At 32.6% G+C, this 19817-nt stretch overlaps 1 protein-coding gene across 2 annotated transcripts; it reads left to right on the forward strand.

The window, feature by feature from the left end:
* Positions 1-12623: 12623 nt before the first annotated feature.
* LOC132186334 (nucleoside hydrolase 3) lies at positions 12624-19102 on the forward strand (the record flags this gene model as incomplete). Of its 2 annotated transcripts, XM_088513307.1 has the most annotated exon segments (12): positions 12624-12937; positions 13070-13299; positions 14095-14274; positions 14392-14502; positions 15242-15577; positions 15665-15841; positions 15934-16218; positions 16407-16529; positions 16687-16884; positions 16996-17249; positions 17336-17540; positions 18797-19102. In XM_088513307.1, coding segments are annotated over 11 exon segments (2379 nt in total), but the record flags the coding sequence as incomplete, so codon positions are not given.
* Positions 19103-19817: the final 715 nt, after the last annotated feature.

Below are 19817 nucleotides of genomic sequence, written 5' to 3' on the forward strand. Positions count from 1 at the left end.
TTAACAAGTATTAATCAAATGGTTAATTTTCAATGCCACGACATCAAATTATGTACGCCATTCATATAGTAATATACTAAATAACATTATTTCTCCAATTAAATCCTTGAATGGTCAAGAGTGTACTAGAGATATAGAGAGGTGTCACCTCTAGCTAGTGATATTAAGCTTCTTATTTTGTCCTTGAACGAACATTTCTTGGAATTAGGATTCTCTACAATTAGAGTAATGTTATTTGGTAAACTGTTATACGACTGTCATATAACTCAAATGACGTGAGAGTAAAAAATCAACAATTGATTTTTATTGTATTATCATCAAGTTGTTTGTGCTTCTTCTTTTGTCTTGGAACAAACATTTCTTGTAGAAGAAGGAAATATCTGTTCATTCCTACAAACTATTTAAGAATAAGAATATTTGACCAGCAATATTAGCAAATTCTTATAGAACCCAAAGTAATATGATACAATTATTTTTTTTCTTTTAAAAAAACCCTTAACTATTTCAGTTTCATCTTTTCCAAATTGTAATATTAGAGTGGACATAATTATAATTCAATAGGTTAGGTCCACTTTCTGTTATTATTTTTTTTAATGATATTTTTGTAAAAGATTTGATTGAAAGAATGGGAAACGATATCTAACATTAAAAAGGAAGATGACCTTTCATTGTTCATTACTATAGTTATTTATTTATTTTTATTTTTTTATGAGAATCTTTCATATTTATTCATTGAAAAAAGATCAAGAACATAAAGCTCTGACTCAATCTAATACATAGGTAGCCTATATTCCCAACTTTTATTTTCCCGGCCATAAGGGCAAAACCTTTACACCGAAACTAATCCTCCTCGACCCAAAGGCTAGGACAAAAACTCACCCCAAATATCACTCATGAAAGCAGATCTAAGTAGAAGTCAAATCCTTATTCAAAAAGCAACAAAAACACAATAAAAACCCAGTAAATGGCTACAACAATCGAGTCAAGTGAGGCGAAGAGTGGCGCAACAAGGTGGAGGGCAGATGGAGGCAGTGCAGCATAAGCAAAGGGATGATCGGAGCAACTAGACTGGTCGGAAAAACCAAAAAAATAAACTGAAAAAAGAAAGGAAAAAAACAAGAAGGGGAGGGGGAGGAAGAAGATAGGAGTAGGGGGAGGAGAAAACTCCGTCCTCCCCACAGGTCTGGTTTTTTCTCTCTTACTATAGTTATTTATAATAATAAATAGTATAATAAATATTAAAGATAATATACCATGATTCAATATGTTAGATCTATTTTTATTTTTTTTGGGGGGGTTACTTTATAATATTTATAATATATTTGATTGAAATAATGGTAAAACTTATTTAGCGAATTGAAAAGAGGACTTTTCATTGTTCATTATAAATAGTTATTTGTAGTCAAAAAAAATAATAAATATTAAAGATAATATATTCCTATAAAAAAAAATTGAAAATGATAACTTATTAGAAAGGAATTTTAGGGTATTCCCTACACTAAATTTAAAAGATAAAACTTCCACGTTGTAACTATATTACTATGCAATTATTCACTAAAATTTTGAAATTATTCATCATAATTATAAATTATTATTATTATTATTAAATTTTATGATTTAATGAAGTTTGCAATTATTCACTAAAATTTTGAAATTATTCATTATAATTATAAATTTTATGTTGATGATAATAATTTAAAAAAAAAAAAAAAAAAAACCCTCTTTGGTCTAGGGTTGGCACATGTGGATAGCCCATCATTCATCCTACCCCGAACAGTTAGCCCATGGCACCTGCGTTGCATCCAAAGATTAATATCACTAATGATAATACATATATTTTGTATATTTGGAATAAGATAAAAAATTTAAAAAATTTTATTTTTTATTTTTTTAAAAAGAAATTTATGGATTAAGATTCCTTCAAATTTTTTAAAATATGAAATTTTAAAATTTGAGCATTCTATTACATTTAACGGTCCAAATACATGCATAGATTTGTGTGTTACCGCGGCAAATAACTTTAGTTTTAAACATGTCAAACCTATTTACCTCCGTAACACACAAACATCTGTATTTATTTAGACAGTTAAATATAATAAAGGGCTCAAATTTTTTTAAAAATTTAAAAGAAATTCAAATTCAAAATTAAGGGGTTTTCCATCTATCCAGAAGGCCTAAATTGATGGGTTGATAGTCAGAAATGATAATGATATTCTCCATTCACGTTAAGGGAGCACCAATTTTGATAGATGCCTTTATATTATCAAGGCAATTCAAATTCTTGACCATATGTGGTAGTCAATCGAGAAAGAGAGAGAGGATAATAACCATTAAAATATATATAATAATAGAGAAAGAGGAAGACCAAATAGTATAAGACTATCATGATGATCTAAATATATATTTCAATATTTCATTTTATATTCAGGTCGTCCCATGATCATTGCCAGCATCATATACAGCATGCTCTTCAGTGACCAAATTTTTCTTGCTTCCAATGACGACACTGTTTTTTGTTTTGTTGCACAAAAGGTGTTTGATTTTTATTTTTAGGTTGCACAAAGATTTTCTTTTGAACTGGGTTTGAAAAACTTAGTGTAATTTAGCCTATAAAATTGTCACGTATTCTTTTAATAATATTTTTCTAACTTTGCTAATGCTTTTAAAAAATATGTGCTTTTCTATTTTAACATGTTCAAAGAGTACAGATATTCGGCTGCCAAATTGAGTCTGCCAAATTGAGTCAGTCAAGCGTCTGTCAAATTTTTTTTTTTTTTTAAAAAAAAAAAATTGAAGAGGAAAGAGGTTACAAAGGGGATTATAGATGAACGAATTTGAAGTATTAGCATCAAATTTAGGATAACCGAATCCCTTTAGGATGATACCATTTCTAAAGGATTAACCTTCCACCCCTAAGTTTTAGTTTTGAATCAAAAAACGAGTTTTAAGACATTAGAACCCAAATATTAGGCTATTAGCTCGTGGAAATTTAGCTAAAAAAAAAAAAAAAAAAGAAATGAAATTTCTGTTTTTTTATTTTTTATTTTTTTTTAGAGCTAGCCACGCATTGGACGACGCTTTGCTGCCTCAATTTGGAAGCTGCATATACGGACTCATGTTCAAAAGGACACGTGACATTTTTATAGGCTGAATTTGGAGAAAAACTCAGCAATTGGGTAGATCAAACCATTAAGTGTTACTATTTTAGGGGCATTTGGGACAGCAAAGGCTTTGCGATGAGGTGTTTCTTTACGATTTATTGTCATAAAATAGCTTAAATATAATGTAAGAATAATGCTAGATACTATATATGTTTTTATTTAATTTAATAAAAAATTAATACAAGGTTTAGTTGGAAATGACACATAACCTTATTGTTGTTGGATATAATTATAATATATATATTTTGATTCTCATGATTTAGGGACCAAATCATAAGTTTGACCAAACAAAAAAAAAGAAGAAGGTTTAGACTTCTAGATTGAAGAGTCCTCTTTTACTTTGGAAGCACTCCCCATGGTCCAGTGAAGAAAAAAGGAAAAAGAAGGTAAGGGGAATGAAAAGTCTATGTTTTGTCCGGTTGAATGAAGAAGATTAAGCTTATTAATTAAGCTTAATCAATTATTAAATCCTGGACCCCATCCTTTAACCACAATTTTTATCTTCTCTAGCGGACACACAATCAATCAAACAGTACATACGTACCAGCATCGTACCTGGTTTCATTTATATGTTTTTTTTTTTTTTTTTTTTTGTTTCTTTCTTTCAAACAAATCTCTATACACTTTAACTACTTAACTACTTAACTACCACCCGCCCAAATCCATTATATATATTGGTTTTTCACTTTATTTTTTATTTTTTAATGATTATTATTATTATTTGTATTTTCCAGTTATATTATATGTTGATGATTATCAATAACCAACCTAACATCACCATAAACGCTTGCTTTGATGTAGTGGCGATATTGGGAGGTAATCCTCATGATTCCTTTCGTTGAAAATAAGGAATGCTGAGGCAATTACCCATTACTCTTGCTTTCTTCTTCAACCCTCTTACTATTTTTTAATTTATTTATTTTTTGACATGTTTGCACAAAGAAAGGAAAAAAATCGATGAAGATTTGAACTAGTGATCTCCGCTCAGAGACAGATTTAGGAGAGGACCCGTAGTGGACCTGATCCCCCCCCCTCCCCAAAAAAAAAAAAAAATTAAGGTATTTTTTATCAATTGGTTCCTCCTCAAAAAAATTTTGGCCCTTGGTCTCCCCCAAACTCAAAGCTGATTCCGTTTTTGCCTCCGCTTCATGAGATGTTGTCTATAACTAATTGAACTATATTTTGGAGACAAATAACTATAGATTTAGGTCTATTAATTTTTATTATTATTTATTTTTTAATAAGTTGACGTGGTAAGAGTGCCAAAATAAGATTATTGTTCTCTTTTTTTTTTCTTTTTTTTTTTCTTTTTTTCTAAGCAAGTAAAATGGAAAGAAAGGGGGGTAGGGTAGAGATTCATGGAACACAAGATATGGCCATATGGGTGGGCATCCAACCAAACACTCAAAATAACCGGTACAATGCATTATGCATATAAATTAGAAAATGATAACTTAAAATGAGGCAAAAGATTGCCCCGACTTATTCGAATCTTGGTTCAGTCGTCAAGAAAGAGGCCGTCACAGTCAGTGGTATGATGCGACAGTCCAAAGTTACAATGGGGAGAAATCACACTAAAATTAGCTGCTTGAGTGGAGCACCACCACGAGAGACGTACTTGATGATGAAGGCACAAGGACAACGCAATATGATCAGCAACAAGATTTAAGACCCACTAAAAAAACATAGAGAGGAGGCCCTCTTATTTATTTATTTATTTTTAATTATAATGTATAGTATAAAGTTATGGGCTCCACTCATGTAGTCATTTTACATGTAGCACTCGTGTCAAATCCCTTAAACAATTTATTTTTTCCTGAGAATGGTGTGTGGGACCTCTAACGGTTCATATCTTATTCCCGGATATTTTAGCTGATTTATTTATTTTTTTTTATAAAAAATATCCGAAGTTATGGTAGTTTTAGACACATACACACTCTTTTCGTCGCATAAAGTACTAAAAAATTATCTCAAAAAGATTATTACCCAAGTGGGTATACCCTTTACTTTTGCTATTTGTGTTGATCTTAATAGTAATTATTGGTATCATTGCAAGGGATTTTGAGGGACATGTTGCAGCAAAGGCACAAACAATAGGTATTACACCAAATCCAATGGTGGCAGAAGCATATGTGGCTTTGAGTGCTGCAAAATTTATTTGAAATTTTGGACTTTCATCGATTATTTTGGAAGGTGACTCTTATCAGGTTGTTAAGGCACTTACCGGCAATAATCAAAACTCGAACAAATATGGGCAAATACTTGATGATATAAAAGCAGTGCTTAACCAATTAAGGCACAACTGACAGATTCAACACGCTCAAAGAACAACGAATTGGGCAACCCATGGTCTTGCCAAGGCAGCAACCATGCAGGTTATGGATGAGGTATGAATTGAATAAATTTTAGAGGTTATCCATAAGGTTGTAACTGTAGAGCTATGTGCTCCTACTCTTTAGAGCTTTTATGCTCTTGTATTGTTTAGAGCTTTCATGCTCTAGATTCTTCTTTTATCGATGAATGAAGTTCAATTGTTTCAAAAAAAATTATTGGCGTTTGATATTGAATAATGGAGCACTAATTCACAGCACGCCGCGTGCTCTTTTGTTTTACCCTGAATAATGTGACAACTACAATTCTCTTACAATTTAATATGTGATTGAATTAGATTAAGTTCAATTATAAACAAGTTGTAAAAAAAAATTATAAATACAATTCGAATTTATTTATTTATTTATTTTTAGTTTGAAATTTTTTTCAGTTTTTATTATTTTATAAGTGTTTTGTGTTTAAATTATTGGTTAATATATATATTAAAAAAATATATATAAATTTTAACAAACGAGGCATCATTTATATTTCGTTGATATTAAGACCGAGTTTATCTATGGTTCCCGGGGCGCTGTTACGTGTCAAAACTCCCCATTGGCGAAGAAAAGGTAAGCTTTGACCAAAGTAAACAATCTGCATAAGTGGCAGAAAGGAAAGCACCTTTTGTTGTGCAACAAAATATGGATTAGAAAATATTTATATTCGTAAAAAGCTTCCAATCCCTTTTTGCTTTGCCTTTAATTATTAATTTAAAACATTTTCTCTTATCCAATACGTTTAAGCATGCACTTTTTTATCCTCCACCATTGAAAGGGGAAGCATGTGTAGGGTTCCATCACTCTCCTCCTAGAAAAGCCAAGTCTCATTCAATGGTTGGGAAACAGGATCTTTACATGGTGGGCACCTTTTTTAAGCTAATTAATTGGAGAAAATGGGGGAAAATGTATCTAGAACATTCATAAAATAGAAGTTGATTAGCTAGCTAGGCACTTATTCCTATCATCTAAATAAATATAAAGTATTAACAAAGAAATTAGTTGGAGTAATTAATTATATAGTAAATGTTTAAGTTTGATATTGATTCCAATTGAATCATTAGTTTCATTCACATTAATATCTAGAAGCTCGATAAGAATCTGTACTTAAATTAAAATATAATTTCTTTTTGTTAATGCACTTTGGAGGATGCCTTTTAAAAAAAAATTGTTTTGAAATGATATAAAGATGAAGACAGTTTTAAGTATTTTGTGTTTTAGAATGTTTGTTAATATTTTTATTTTGGAAGAGAAAACAAAAGGGAGAAGAAAGAAGTTTTAACAAACGAATTCATTTCGCGTATATTCCCTCAAATTTGTATCAATTTTGACATCTTGTGATAAAATTGTTATAGTAAAAATATAACGAAGTTTTCTTCTAAATTGAGTTGAAATAATTATTCTAATACAATCTATTAAACTTATATGTATTCAAAATGCATAGGAAAATTACATTTATTTTTATTTTTTCACATGCATATTTAACATAGTATGTGATTTTCAAAAATATTTTAAATACATGCTAATTTAATATATCAGGTTGAAGAAAATTCTTCTAATCTAGTTTGGAGAACAAATTGTTCATTAAAATATTAGGGTTAAATTTAAAATTAAAGTCAACTTTGTATTTTTTTTTTTAGGGTTAAATACTCTTTTGCTCAATGTAGTTTAACAATTTTATTCTTATGCCCCCCCGGTTTCGTTTTGTATCGCAGATGGTACCTCAATAATGGTTAAAAAGGAAAATGGTACCTCCGTCTAAATTCTGTTAAAAAATTGACACGTGTCCATATACATAATTAAAAAAATAAAATAAAATGATTAAAAACATCAAAATTTTAAATTATAAAAATGGAAAAGGGGTGGAAGCCACCCCCATTTTGCCTTAAGGGGTGGTCGGCCACCCTCATGGGGTGGCTTCAACTTGCAAAATAGCCACCCTTGTTTGGCCTGGGGTGATTTCAGCCACCCTAAATTGGCCAGTCTAGGGTGGTCGAAATCACCACAGGCCAAACAGGAGTGGTCGAGCCACCCACAACAGCCTTGGAGATGGTTTTGGTCACCCTCATTTTGCAAGTTAGGGGTGGTTCAACCATCCCCAAAGACCCTTGGGGTGGTGCGGCCACCTCCAAACTAGCCAGAGGTGGCTTCAGCCACCCTCATTTTGCCTAAAAGGAGTGGCTAGAGCCACCATTTCCAATTTTTTATATATATTTCTAATTTTTTAATTTAATTTTGTAATGTTTTTAATCATTTTAATTTTTGAAATTTATATTTTTAAAATTATTTATATGAACATATGTCAATTTTTTAATGGTGCTGAAGTGAATTTTTATCAATTTTTGGATGAATTTTAGATAGAAGTATCATTTTCTTTTTTAACCATTATTGAGCATAAGGCAAAAGAGTATTTAACCAATTTTTTTATATGAGCATGCAGTCTCCAATAAAATAATATTTAACGTTATCTCTCTCATAAACCTTTGTGAAACTCTTAAATGAAGTCTTGAAAATTTGAAGAATGGGAGATTAATTTATTTGTTTTAAAGTTTATATTGGTAGATCTTCCCTGGGTTTGCTTGCTCAGATGGGTACTGATATCGTCAGTTGACGTGGGTGAACCATAGCCAATTATTAGTATGATATGACCAAGACAACATAGTAGTTTAATTAGTTCCGTCTCTTTATTTCCAACTGCCTTGCACATATCAAATACGCATGTTCCGATATATGGCGTGATTCCTGAAAAAGTCACCTAATTATTATTCAAAAGCGACAAATATTAATAAATAAATAATAATAATAAAAGCCAAATAATTGTTAATTATTCCACAAGATCAAAAATCACGTAAGCTGGACCTTAAAAGTTAAAAGATGTTCAAGTTTTAAATTACGTGCACGCTGAACCATGCACCTAAAAAGCTTTTCTCTTAATAAACTGTTCTCTATTTCTCTCTTTTTTTTCTTTTTTTTTTTTTTTGGATCGGAATAGTTTTTAATCAAATGTGTTGTTCTCAAAGCTGCTACCTAAAATAGCTAAAAGGTTATTTTAGCTAGGCTTGTTGAAACTTTTTTCTAGTTGAAGACTTTAGGATTTTGGTTTTCCTCCCTTGTTTAACCTTTGGGGGGATCATATGTTTATATAAGTATGAATATACTTTGCAAATGCTAAAGGTTACAAAAGTTAAGCTAAGTTGTAAAAGCTTAATTTACCGACGTTACACACATTACAATCTTTACAAACATAACATCACTCTTTGATAACCAAGCATTAAAGTCTTTACAACGTAATCTATGACCACCCTAGCTTGGTTATTCAACACAAACGTTACAAACTTTCAAATTCTACTGTTCCTGAGCATTATCTTCAACACTAGTTAAAACAGCTTTTACGGTGCTAAACAAATTATTTAAGCACATTAAGCTCAACAATGCATATATATATATATATATATATATATATATGCTTTAAAAAAGTGAATAACTAAAAAAATTATTCTTTAACAAAGTCTTTGTTGAGTCAGATGCGAATGTTGTGAATATGGGTAATGGAACTCTTAATTATATACTTGTGTTTTGTGTGAAGTATATTTTGAATTTGGATTAAGTGTAAAATAAAAAATAAAAAACTCCGGAAAATTACGGTTTGGATTTGATTTTTTCTTTTTTCATAAAAAGTTTGAAATTAAAAAAAAAAAAAAATAGAAAGACGATTACACCTATTATCCAATGTTAACCGTACAAAAGCCAACCGCCAAATTTGAAAAAGGAGGGATTCGAGGGACAATCCACGTGTGAAAACCATAATAATAGACTTACTGATTACATACGTAGAAACGCACAAAGACAAACCTTTTTCAAAACATTACACGGAGGCCGACAAGTCCTTTCGACATTTCGAGTTACAGTGATTGGGGGGTCCAACGAGGAGCATCCAGTATCCAATAATCGTCCTGGTACGCCTCCACGTGGACTGACCTCTCCAATAGTTTTTCCCTTGAACTCTCTATGAAGAGTCACTTTCATTGGACCGCGATTCTCAAAGCCCACGAGGTAAATTTTTGTCTGTCTTCCTCTTTGTCGGTATTTTTGTCTTTACATTTGTTTCCATTAGAAGCAGATTTTTAACTTGGAAAAATCACTTTACAGGATTGGCACCATTTTCATCTACCTTTTTTGCTATTTTAGTATTTGCATTTGACTCTCCAAACAAAAAAAATTCACTTTGACCTTTTATTTTAATATTTTTTAAGGATTATTTTATTTTTTAAGAGGAGAGAATTGTGAAAAAAAGAAAATGTCAACCTTTTTTTTTTTTAAAAAAAATAATAATAATAATCATAATTGGGGAGTGAATAATGGTCCATACTAGTGGATAGCATTATTCATGAGAATAAAATAAAAAGTCCGTTGGAGAATAAAAATATGTATTTTAGCATTTTTTTTTTACCAAACTAGGGATTTTTGCAAAATAAGAGCCGGATGAGAATGCTCTTAATTAGCCCATAAAAGTTATCATAATAATGGTCTATTTTTGGAAAATTATTTTGATGATTGTTAAGGATAAGGCAATTTTGTTATTATAAGTTATTTTATAAATTGACGTTTGCAATCGGCTGGAGACCATGCCTCATATGAAGTACAATATCGATTTGTAAGAAAATAAAATGAAAGGTGTAATATCACAAGAAAAAAAAGAAAGAAAGCAAGTGTAACATGATTGTTTTATTATGAATTATTACAATATATATTTGACCGGACACAAATTTCCTTTATACCAATTTGAAGAAAATTTCCTCCAACTTATTTCACAAGTGTCTTTTTTTATTTTTATTTTTTATTTTTTTTAATAATATGTGAGATGTACATGAGTTTTTAATAAAATTTATTCTAACTTTGTCATTGCTATTAAAAAAACATGTGCATATCACATGTTCAAATAACACATGCCATTTTTATAAACGGAGTTGGAGAAAATTCCTCTAACCTAGTTTAGAAGAAAACTTTGTCCTATAATATATGAAAAATGAAAATCTCATTAACACTTAATTAGTAAGAGGGCCAATTCTATCAGGATATGATGTAAATCTCATTTTTACAGTATTCAATAGAAATTTGATACATCATGTAAAAACACTATATACAATGAAGATGAAAATACCATATTTTTAATTTAAATCAATCTCATAAACTTTTTCAATAATTCTAACCCAACGTTCACCGCTCACCACTGAACCCCCATCTGCCTCCAAGCTCAATCTCAACACTGAAGTCTCAGAAACTGAATCATGTGGGTTTATCAATGAGTATTTTGTTTATGAAATATTTTGTCAAGAGAATAAACATTATTTGATGTAAAAGATTATATTAATTTTTGGTGCTTTAAACTAAAATGTTTGCTTCTTATTAGAGGGTGCAAAACACCCAATTTACACATGCTCTAATAAAGCTTATTAGCGTCATATCATGGATCTTAAAAGAAATATCATCTTTATATCTAATGGGATCATCTTCCAAAAGATTAATGTTAATAGAGTGATCAAACTGATCGTGGCCATTCCATGTGCCACAGAATATTTGAACTGTTTGAAACCTTATTTCGACAACCAGATCTAGAAGATGTTCCATCATTAGATCTCAAACAAGTTTTTTTTTTTTTTACCAAGAAATTAATGAAAACAGTAAGTCTCCATGGTTGGATTTGGTGTTATTTTTGGTCCGGTAATTTTGGATCAATAATATCTCGTGTGGGTCCAACTGTTGGGGATGTAATGTGGGGGTGATTATGTTTGTAAGACATTAAACACATGATATTGACAAATCATAAATGCGTTCCTAGAAAAGTCTAAGATTTTTATTATTTGTCCAATCTTCAACCTTCACCAGCCAACAAATGACCTTTAAGGGTTAAGGCTTTAAGGAAGCTTTGAAAAATGCAGCAGAAATTGCCAAAACCAATGCTTTATTGTCAAAAACATGCATCAATTGTCACTTCTAGAAGTGACATTGGCTTCTCTGCCTGTATTTTTGAAAATATTGTAGTTGATTATTTCGTATTTAAGACTTTGCAAACATTTAGAAAACTATTTTTCATTTTTTCATTTGATAAATAAGATTTCGTTTGTTTTTACCTAAAATTTTTTTTAAAAATAATTTTTCTTATTTTTTGATATTTGATACGACTGAGAATCTTGATTAAATTGAAAACACTTTCAGTTGACTAGAAAAGCCCCATTTAAGTTGCGTAAAATGATTTTTTTTTTATAAATTATTTTTCAAATTTAAGCTTTTACTTTTTGACCTACAGTGCCCAACATCTCTCTCGCATGCATCTTCTTTAGCAATTGTCATTTTTCACTGTTGTCGCCGCTGTCATTAATTTTCCATACGACCTAAACGCTGAAAAATCTTTTCAACTAAAACCATTTTTCTGAAATATGATTTTACCGAAGGAAAATTTTTTTGACATAAATTATCTTACGTCGAAACAAACAAAGCCTAAATGGGTTTTAATGGTTAAAATTTAATCATAATAATTATTTCAGCCCTTAAGTCTCCATATTTATTGGACTCATAAAAGAATAATGGTGCATACTATACTCTTATCCCAATTTATTGACCTGATGTGACAATGTTCAGCTGTTCCTAATTATTTTTTTAACAAAGGCTAATGAATACAGTCATGTATGCCCAATAATATGCAACATTACTCTTCTCCTCATTAAAAGGATGGTTTGTAAAACACTTCCAAAGTATCCTAACCCAAAAAAAAAAAAAAATCCACAGGAGGATCTGTGAACTTTGAATGACAGGTCTTAATCATCACACTTTCCCCCACTGTGGTTTGTGCAGACCTTTGTGTACAAATAGTGTGACATGTTTTTTTTTGGTTTATCATATTACGTAATGTGGTTTGGTATTGGTCAAAGAAGTTGACCAAATATTAAGGAGTTGGTTTGTGTATATTTGTATTCAAAATCTTCAAAATCTCTCTCAAAAAAAAAAAAAAAAAAAAAAAAATCTTCACAACCATGCTTTGACCTGTATATAACGCATAAAATTATTAGCACCTCGTCCCATATATAGATGCCGATACTCTTCAAACCAATGAAAAAGGAGAAGAAGAAAGCTAATCATAACTGGTTTTTTACTCTCTCTCTCTCTCTCTCTCTCTCGCCCTCCCTGTCTGTCTCTCTCTCTCTCTCTCAAAAGCCAAAAGTTCGAAGAATCTAGCAAATACTGGATATGAAGACGTAGAATTTGCATCACTTTGTCTCTCTCTCACGCCGCTAACCGGCAGTTGTTTCGCTCTTTCACGTGCTTCCGGCGTGCTTACCATATTTTCTTTCTCAACATTTCACCCTCTTCTTCTCCTTCTAACGTGTTTCGCACACTGTCTCAACCACCTCTGTAATTTTTTTATCCTGTTTCTACTTCTTTATACTTTTACCATACTCTGCTTTGTGTTTGATGCTTCGGGATTAATGAGACGCAGTGTTTGATTTATTTTTTTTTAATTACTATTATTATTTTTTTTTGTAGTTTTGAGGGAAGACAATTTCTGGGTTATGATTGAAACCATGAGAATGTTGCTGCAGAGGAATTTCTGGGTTGTTCTGTTTTTGGTTATAGGAGTTGTTGGAGCTAATCTTTGTATTGTGGAGGCTCGAACCCGACCACATCGAATTCTTTTGGATACAGATGTTGACACCGATGATTTATTTGCTCTCTTGTACCTCTTGAAGCAAAACAGATCAGAGTTTGCGTTGGAGGTATGTCAGTGATGAATCTTTTTTTTTTTTTTTTTTTTTATTATTATTTTTTTTTTATGTGGAACATCAAAATCATGCCACTGAATTTTCTCTATTTTCTAAAGGTGGTTGTGTGTTTCAGTCCTCCAAAACTTATAAAATGATTTCCTTGTCGATTTTTCTTTTGGCATTTTATACAAGTGACAATGATTTGGTAGCAAACAGACTAAATTTATAATTTGAACATAGAATCCTGCGTATATCAGCAGTCCAATACGGGGAATTTTCTTGTTACTTGATGGCTTTGGTGAAGTTGCAGCTCATCATTTCCTTTAGTTCTTGATGAATGATGACTTTGAGTCAAGTAAACGCAATTTGTTTGACTTTTCATGTTACTGAAGCATTTCTAGGACTCAGTGCCATGATGGTTTACAATTTTAATCACCTAGCTGGAGTCATATTAGAGGCCTATAATTCACTTTTGGTCATAGATAGACTGTTCCTTCCTTAATTTATTTTTGTTCCTTCCATATCTCCTTACATAAAGCACCTTTTTAAGCCGTGATTTTTAATGATAGCTGGTACTGTTATAATATTAATCAAAATTATTAAATCAATATTCTTTTGAGATAAGTGATTATTTAACTATGATATAAGAGCAAAATACGTGTTAGAATTTAACTTAGAATATTAGTTAAATGATTAAATCAATCATTTTTTATAAGCATATGCTTTCGAGATAGTTTTTTAAAGCAGCAAGTAATTTTTGTGATTATGGTGAAGATATATAGTACATCTGGTTTAAACTTGCTGCAGGCAGTGACTATCAATACAAATGCATGGACTGATGCTGGACATGCTGTGAATCAAATCTATGACATTCTTTACATGATGGGCCGTGACGACATTGCTGTTGGAGTGGGTGGGGAGGGTGGGATACTGGAAGATGGTAAAATACTCCCAAATGTTGGAGGGTATCTTCCAATTATTGAACAGGTGTGAACACTCTGTATGCAACATTATGTGACTGTTTCTGTTGCTGTTTTAAAAGCATAATTGAATCCACAAATTATTGTGTGTGGTAACTAATTAATCTCGAGTTTAATATATCAGGGGACTACAACTGTAGGGTATTGTAGATATAGACAAGCTATTCCCGTAGGTCAAGGAGGGCGATTAGATATTGATGCCAACTATGGATTCAGAAAAGCTTTCCTCCCACAGGTAGGAATTTGTGCAGTAATTTCAATCTTGGATGAAGTATTTGTTGCTTGTACTCCTTAGTGGGTTTGCAATTATAGCATGTTGATGTCTTTTCATAGGGAAGTGTTACTGTCATAGGATTGGGACGACGTGACAGCGAAAATCAACAATTGATTTTTTACTTCAAACTGTTTATCTAGCAACTTTACATTTGTAATCTTAGAAGTATCATTGGATGGCTGTAAACAGATTATCCTCATTCATTATGCTCTGTTAGGATACAGGGACAAGGATTTTTGCTGTACTGATCTGTTTATTCTTAGAACAAATCTCTACTTTTCTAGAATTGATGGATCAATTGTTTAATGGTTTGTTCTTATGACAACTATTTTCTCTACATTTATATTTACTATATTTTACTTCAAAATTTAGGATTCAGTAAAATATTTATGCTAATAAGTAGAGAAACATTTCTTGTATAGAACATTATGTAAAAGTAATTTTTGTTTTATGACTCCCCATCATTTTTATTACATACTATATTTCATTGTTCTGTTCCTTTGATTTGGTGTGGTGTTCATAAATAACCAGAAAGCCCAAACCAGATCTCTTAACTTTGTGTTTACAAATATCATGTATGATCCTCAATATCAGCTCAATTAATTCACATGCAAAAACTATAATATGTGAATTTTTACTGGATTCTTGATGTTTTTATCATGCAAGTATCCATCTCACATGCAAATTGTGATGTAATTAGGGGGGAAGGAAGTATGATCCACTTCGACAAGCTGCTGCTCAGCAAGTGATGATTGACAAAATATCAGCTGGTCCCATAACTGTATTTGTTATAGGAGCACATACGAATTTAGCTATTTTCCTTATGAATAACCCACATCTAAGTAAAAACATTGAGCATATTTTTGTCATGGGTGGTGGTGTGAGATCAAAGAACCCCACCGGTTGTTGCCCACAAAATGCAAGCTCATCTTGCGTGCCTCATCAGTGTGGTGACCATGGTAATTTGTTCACAGCCTACACCAGTAATCCTTATGCAGAGTTCAATGTGTTTGGAGATCCTTTTGCTGCATACCAGGTAATGTTTCCTTTTTGTTTTCCTTTATTGGTGTATCTGTTGAAGCTAAAAGTGATTGCATTTGACAAATGATTCCTCATCTTTCAGGTTTTCCATTCTGGGATTCCCATCACCCTTGTTCCTCTGGATGCAACAAACACCATCCCAATCAATGAGAATTTCTTTGACACATTTGAGCAGAGACAGAGTACATATGAGGCACAATACTGCTTCAAGTCTTTGAAAATATCTCGTGATACATGGTTTGACAACCAATTCTATACGGTAATTTCTTGAAGGTGCTTATCATTTGCATCTCTCTCTTTTCAAGGCATTTTCTTTGACTACCAATGATTGAATCTGCATCTATTTTGCAGAGCTATTTCATGTGGGACTCCTTCACATCTGGCGTGGCAACTTCAATCATGCGTAACTCACACAATCATGATGGGAAAAATGATTTTGCTGAAATGACGTATATGAATATAACTGTAGTTACTTCAAACAAACCTTATGGGGTGAATGATGGCTCCAATCCACTCTTTCATGGCCGTGTGGTTCCAAAATTTTCCTTAAAGAAAGGTGGAGTACATAGTGGTCATGTTCAGACTGGACTTCGAGATCCATTTTGCATTGTGCAGAATGGGAAGGGAAAATGCCAGGTACTAGCTTTCTTAGCCTTTTAACATTCCCGTGTAAATCTTCTTTGGTAGAGGAATACATACATACATATTTTGCATAAATTACTTAAAAGTCCGACATCAAAATTACTTAAAAGTCAGGCTATTGATTCAAGTTATAATTTGTCTTGTCACATGTTCATGCATTATCTTTTGCAACAATGGGATAGGATGGCTTTACAGCAGAGGTAACTGGTCCTCAGGCAGTACGCGTGCTAGTTGCTACAAAAGCAAAACCTAACAGGCATATGAACAGCCCCCTAAACAGAGAATTTTATGAAAGCTTCTTGGATGTAAGTTCATCTATGCATCTTTTTCTTCAGAAATTCTTGAGAATTTTACAAAACGCATGCACAATTTGCATGATTACTTTGATGCTCTCATTGTGGTTTGTCTTTCATCTTTAGAATGAAGTATGCATTAATGAGATTATAACACACTTTCTTGCAGGTTCTAAACCGCCCTCAACATACTGGAAGATTTAATTTTACGACACAATTTCCTTATTACAAACAAGTTGTTTACAAACCAGATTTTGGGTCTAAAACACTTGGGAAAACTGTTGTTTTTGACATGGATATGAGTGCTGGAGATTTTCTAGCTCTCTTTTACCTCCTAAAAATACCTGTGGAAGTGATCAACCTCAAGGTAGAGTGAGTGCTCTTTATTTATGATGATCGACTTTGGCTGTCACAAAATAAGTTTGATCCAAGAAACAGCAGTTTTGATGTGCATTGTCGTCTTGCTTCTTTGATCCAGGCAATAATAGTAAGCCCAACCGGTTGGGCAAATGCTGCTACAATAGATGTCATTTATGATTTACTTCATATGATGGGCCGTGACGACATTCCGGTTGGCCTTGGAGACATGTTTGCAATGAACCAGTCTGATCCAACCTTCCCAGCAGTTGGAGACTGCAAATTCATCAAGGCTATCCCACATGGGAGTGGTGGACTTCTTGACTCTGACACTCTCTATGGTCTTGCTCGTTCTTTGCCTCGAAGCCCTAGAAGGTAGTACTTGAAAATCACCAATTTTCCTACAACCAAATTTTGAATTGTTGAGTAATCTGGGACTGAAATGTTTTGTTTTGTACCAGGTACACAGCTGAGAACTCTGTGAAGTATGGAGCTCCCCGGGACACTGATCACCCTGAGCTCAGGCAGGCACTAGCAATGGAAGTTTGGGAGTCTGTAGTGGAAACACTTGAACCAGGATCTAAGATTACCATACTCACCAATGGACCCCTCACTAATCTAGCCAAGATCATTCTAACAAAGAAAAATACCACCTCTCTAATTCAGGTAACTGGATTTATACTCGTGTTAATCTCTAATGCAAATCAAGTGGGAAAAAGGAATGGAAAGTAGACGACCAAACTAAAGGTTATGAATTTTATGCTACAACATGATCAGTTACACATACAAAGATATGATCCTAAATATTATTAAATTACCAGTTATTTTAAAAGTTTAAGTTAATAGGAAATGATAAATTTAATTATTTAGTTATAATGCTTTAACTTTTCTCCTCACGTTTGGACTCAAACTCTCATTTAACAAGTGATACTCAACACGTGAAATATTTAATTTAAATAAGAGATAAACTAAGGAATTAAAGTTTGAACTTAGGACCTTTGCTATATGATATTAAGTAAAAATTTATCATAAAAGTAAAATATGAAAAGCATAGCGAAAGTACGAAGAAAGAGATAACAAATAAATTTGGAGTGGCTCGGCCGTAGAGGCCTATATTGACCATTACAAAGACATCAATAAGAGTACATCTTTACTAAATGACTTGACTATAATTTTGTTATATAGGGGCCTATTTGTAAGGAAAATAGAGTAAGAGTAGGTGAGGCGAGTTAGAAAGGTAATATAGAAAATATGTTATCTATTTTAACATCTCCTCAAACTCAAGCTTGGAAGTAAAAAATGAATCTAACATTTTCCTTTAATATTAACTGAACATGAAAAAGGGCAACAAAAATGTGATGAATAGGCAATTTTAAAAATGTCAAATGTTGTTCATGACACAACATATTATAGTCATTTTGTGGAGTCGGTGGTTGTGGGACTAACATTAGAGCCATAATTTCCACTTGGGATGGATGTTCCGCACTATGGAAAGGTTCAGTTGTGGACTCTAGTTGGAGCTTTTTTAACTCAGAATGTGTCGGATTACCTTTTTACCTTCACTATTTTTTCTTTTTCATTCACCTTCATACTAAAAGGTGTCCTGCACATTCTGAGTTAAGACAAAACTCCAACCACGAAGTCCACAACATGACTATTCCTAACATTTTTGTTGCTCTTTTTCATGTGTATGTAATTGATGATCTTTTGGGGGGTGGGGGGTGTTTGTCCAAATCTTTATTTATAAGGTTAGTTCCCCCAAAAAACTTAAAATATTCCCCAAAAATATATATATTTTATGATAGAGACCTTCAAAAAGTAATTCCCTCCCCCCCCCCCCCCCCCCCCCCAAATTTTAAATTATGGATAATGTGCATATGTATGATGTTAACATCATCAGCTGATTTCAAATGTCACTGCAGGATGTGTATATAGTTGGAGGGCACATCAGGGGTGGTCACATGGACAAAGGAAATGTCTTTTCTGTTCCCTCCAATGAATATGCAGAATTCAATATGTTTCTTGACCCTGTAGCTGCAAAGACTGTCTTTGATTCGCAACTCAATATCACACTCATTCCACTTGGCATCCAGCGTAGAGTTGGTTCATTTCCAAGGATCTTAGAGAGGTTGCAGGAGACTAAAACGACACCTGAAGCTAAGTTCACCCGCCGTTTGCTGTCAAGGCTACACCGCTTGCAACAAAAGCACATTAGATATCAACATATGGTAAAGTTTCCATGCATGATTCTCATAGTAATGGTAGTATTTTCCAAAACACATAATAGCATTCTCATGCATGTACAATATTGTTCTACATATCATCACCGGTACTGGTTCAGTGAATCAGTGACGTCAAAAAAATCTTCACAGTGGTTGGGCATATGTTAGGATAAGAGTTTGACTTTTGAAATGGGAATTCTCAATTCCATTAGTATTAGGGCTTGTTTGGAATTGTGATTGAGGGGCTTAAAAGTACTTTTAACACTCAAAAAATCTGTTTGAAGAAAAAAAAAAGTACTCGTTTGGTAAAAAAATTTAAAGCGCTTTCAATGGTCTAAAAAAGCCTAAAATTACCAAAACGCACTTTTGACAAAAGGTTAAAAATAAAGCTTTTGTTTAAAAGCGCTTTTTTCTCAAACGCAATTTCAAACAGGCTCTTAGTCACCTTGTGTCTGACCGATGCCTTGATGGGGTTAAGTCAAGCTATGACTCAGTTAAATTTGAGGGAGTACTTACGATTTTCACTGTTTAGACCCCTCTTGGTCTCTTCCATTTTCTGCAGCCATCTCTCTCCCTCCTAGTTTTTTTCTGCAAAGGATTTGAATGAAAGATTGTATCACTAGGATGATTTTGTAGACACTTGTTGGGTATGTTGGATCTCCCACCTGTTCTGCTTTAGCTGCTACCAATGGATGTTTCTGTGCTGCAGGATACATTCTCC

Source organism: Corylus avellana, chromosome 2 (genome assembly GCF_965113065.1).
Source record: "Corylus avellana chromosome 2, dhCorAvel1.hap1.2, whole genome shotgun sequence".
Lineage (NCBI taxonomy): Eukaryota > Viridiplantae > Streptophyta > Magnoliopsida > Fagales > Betulaceae > Corylus > Corylus avellana.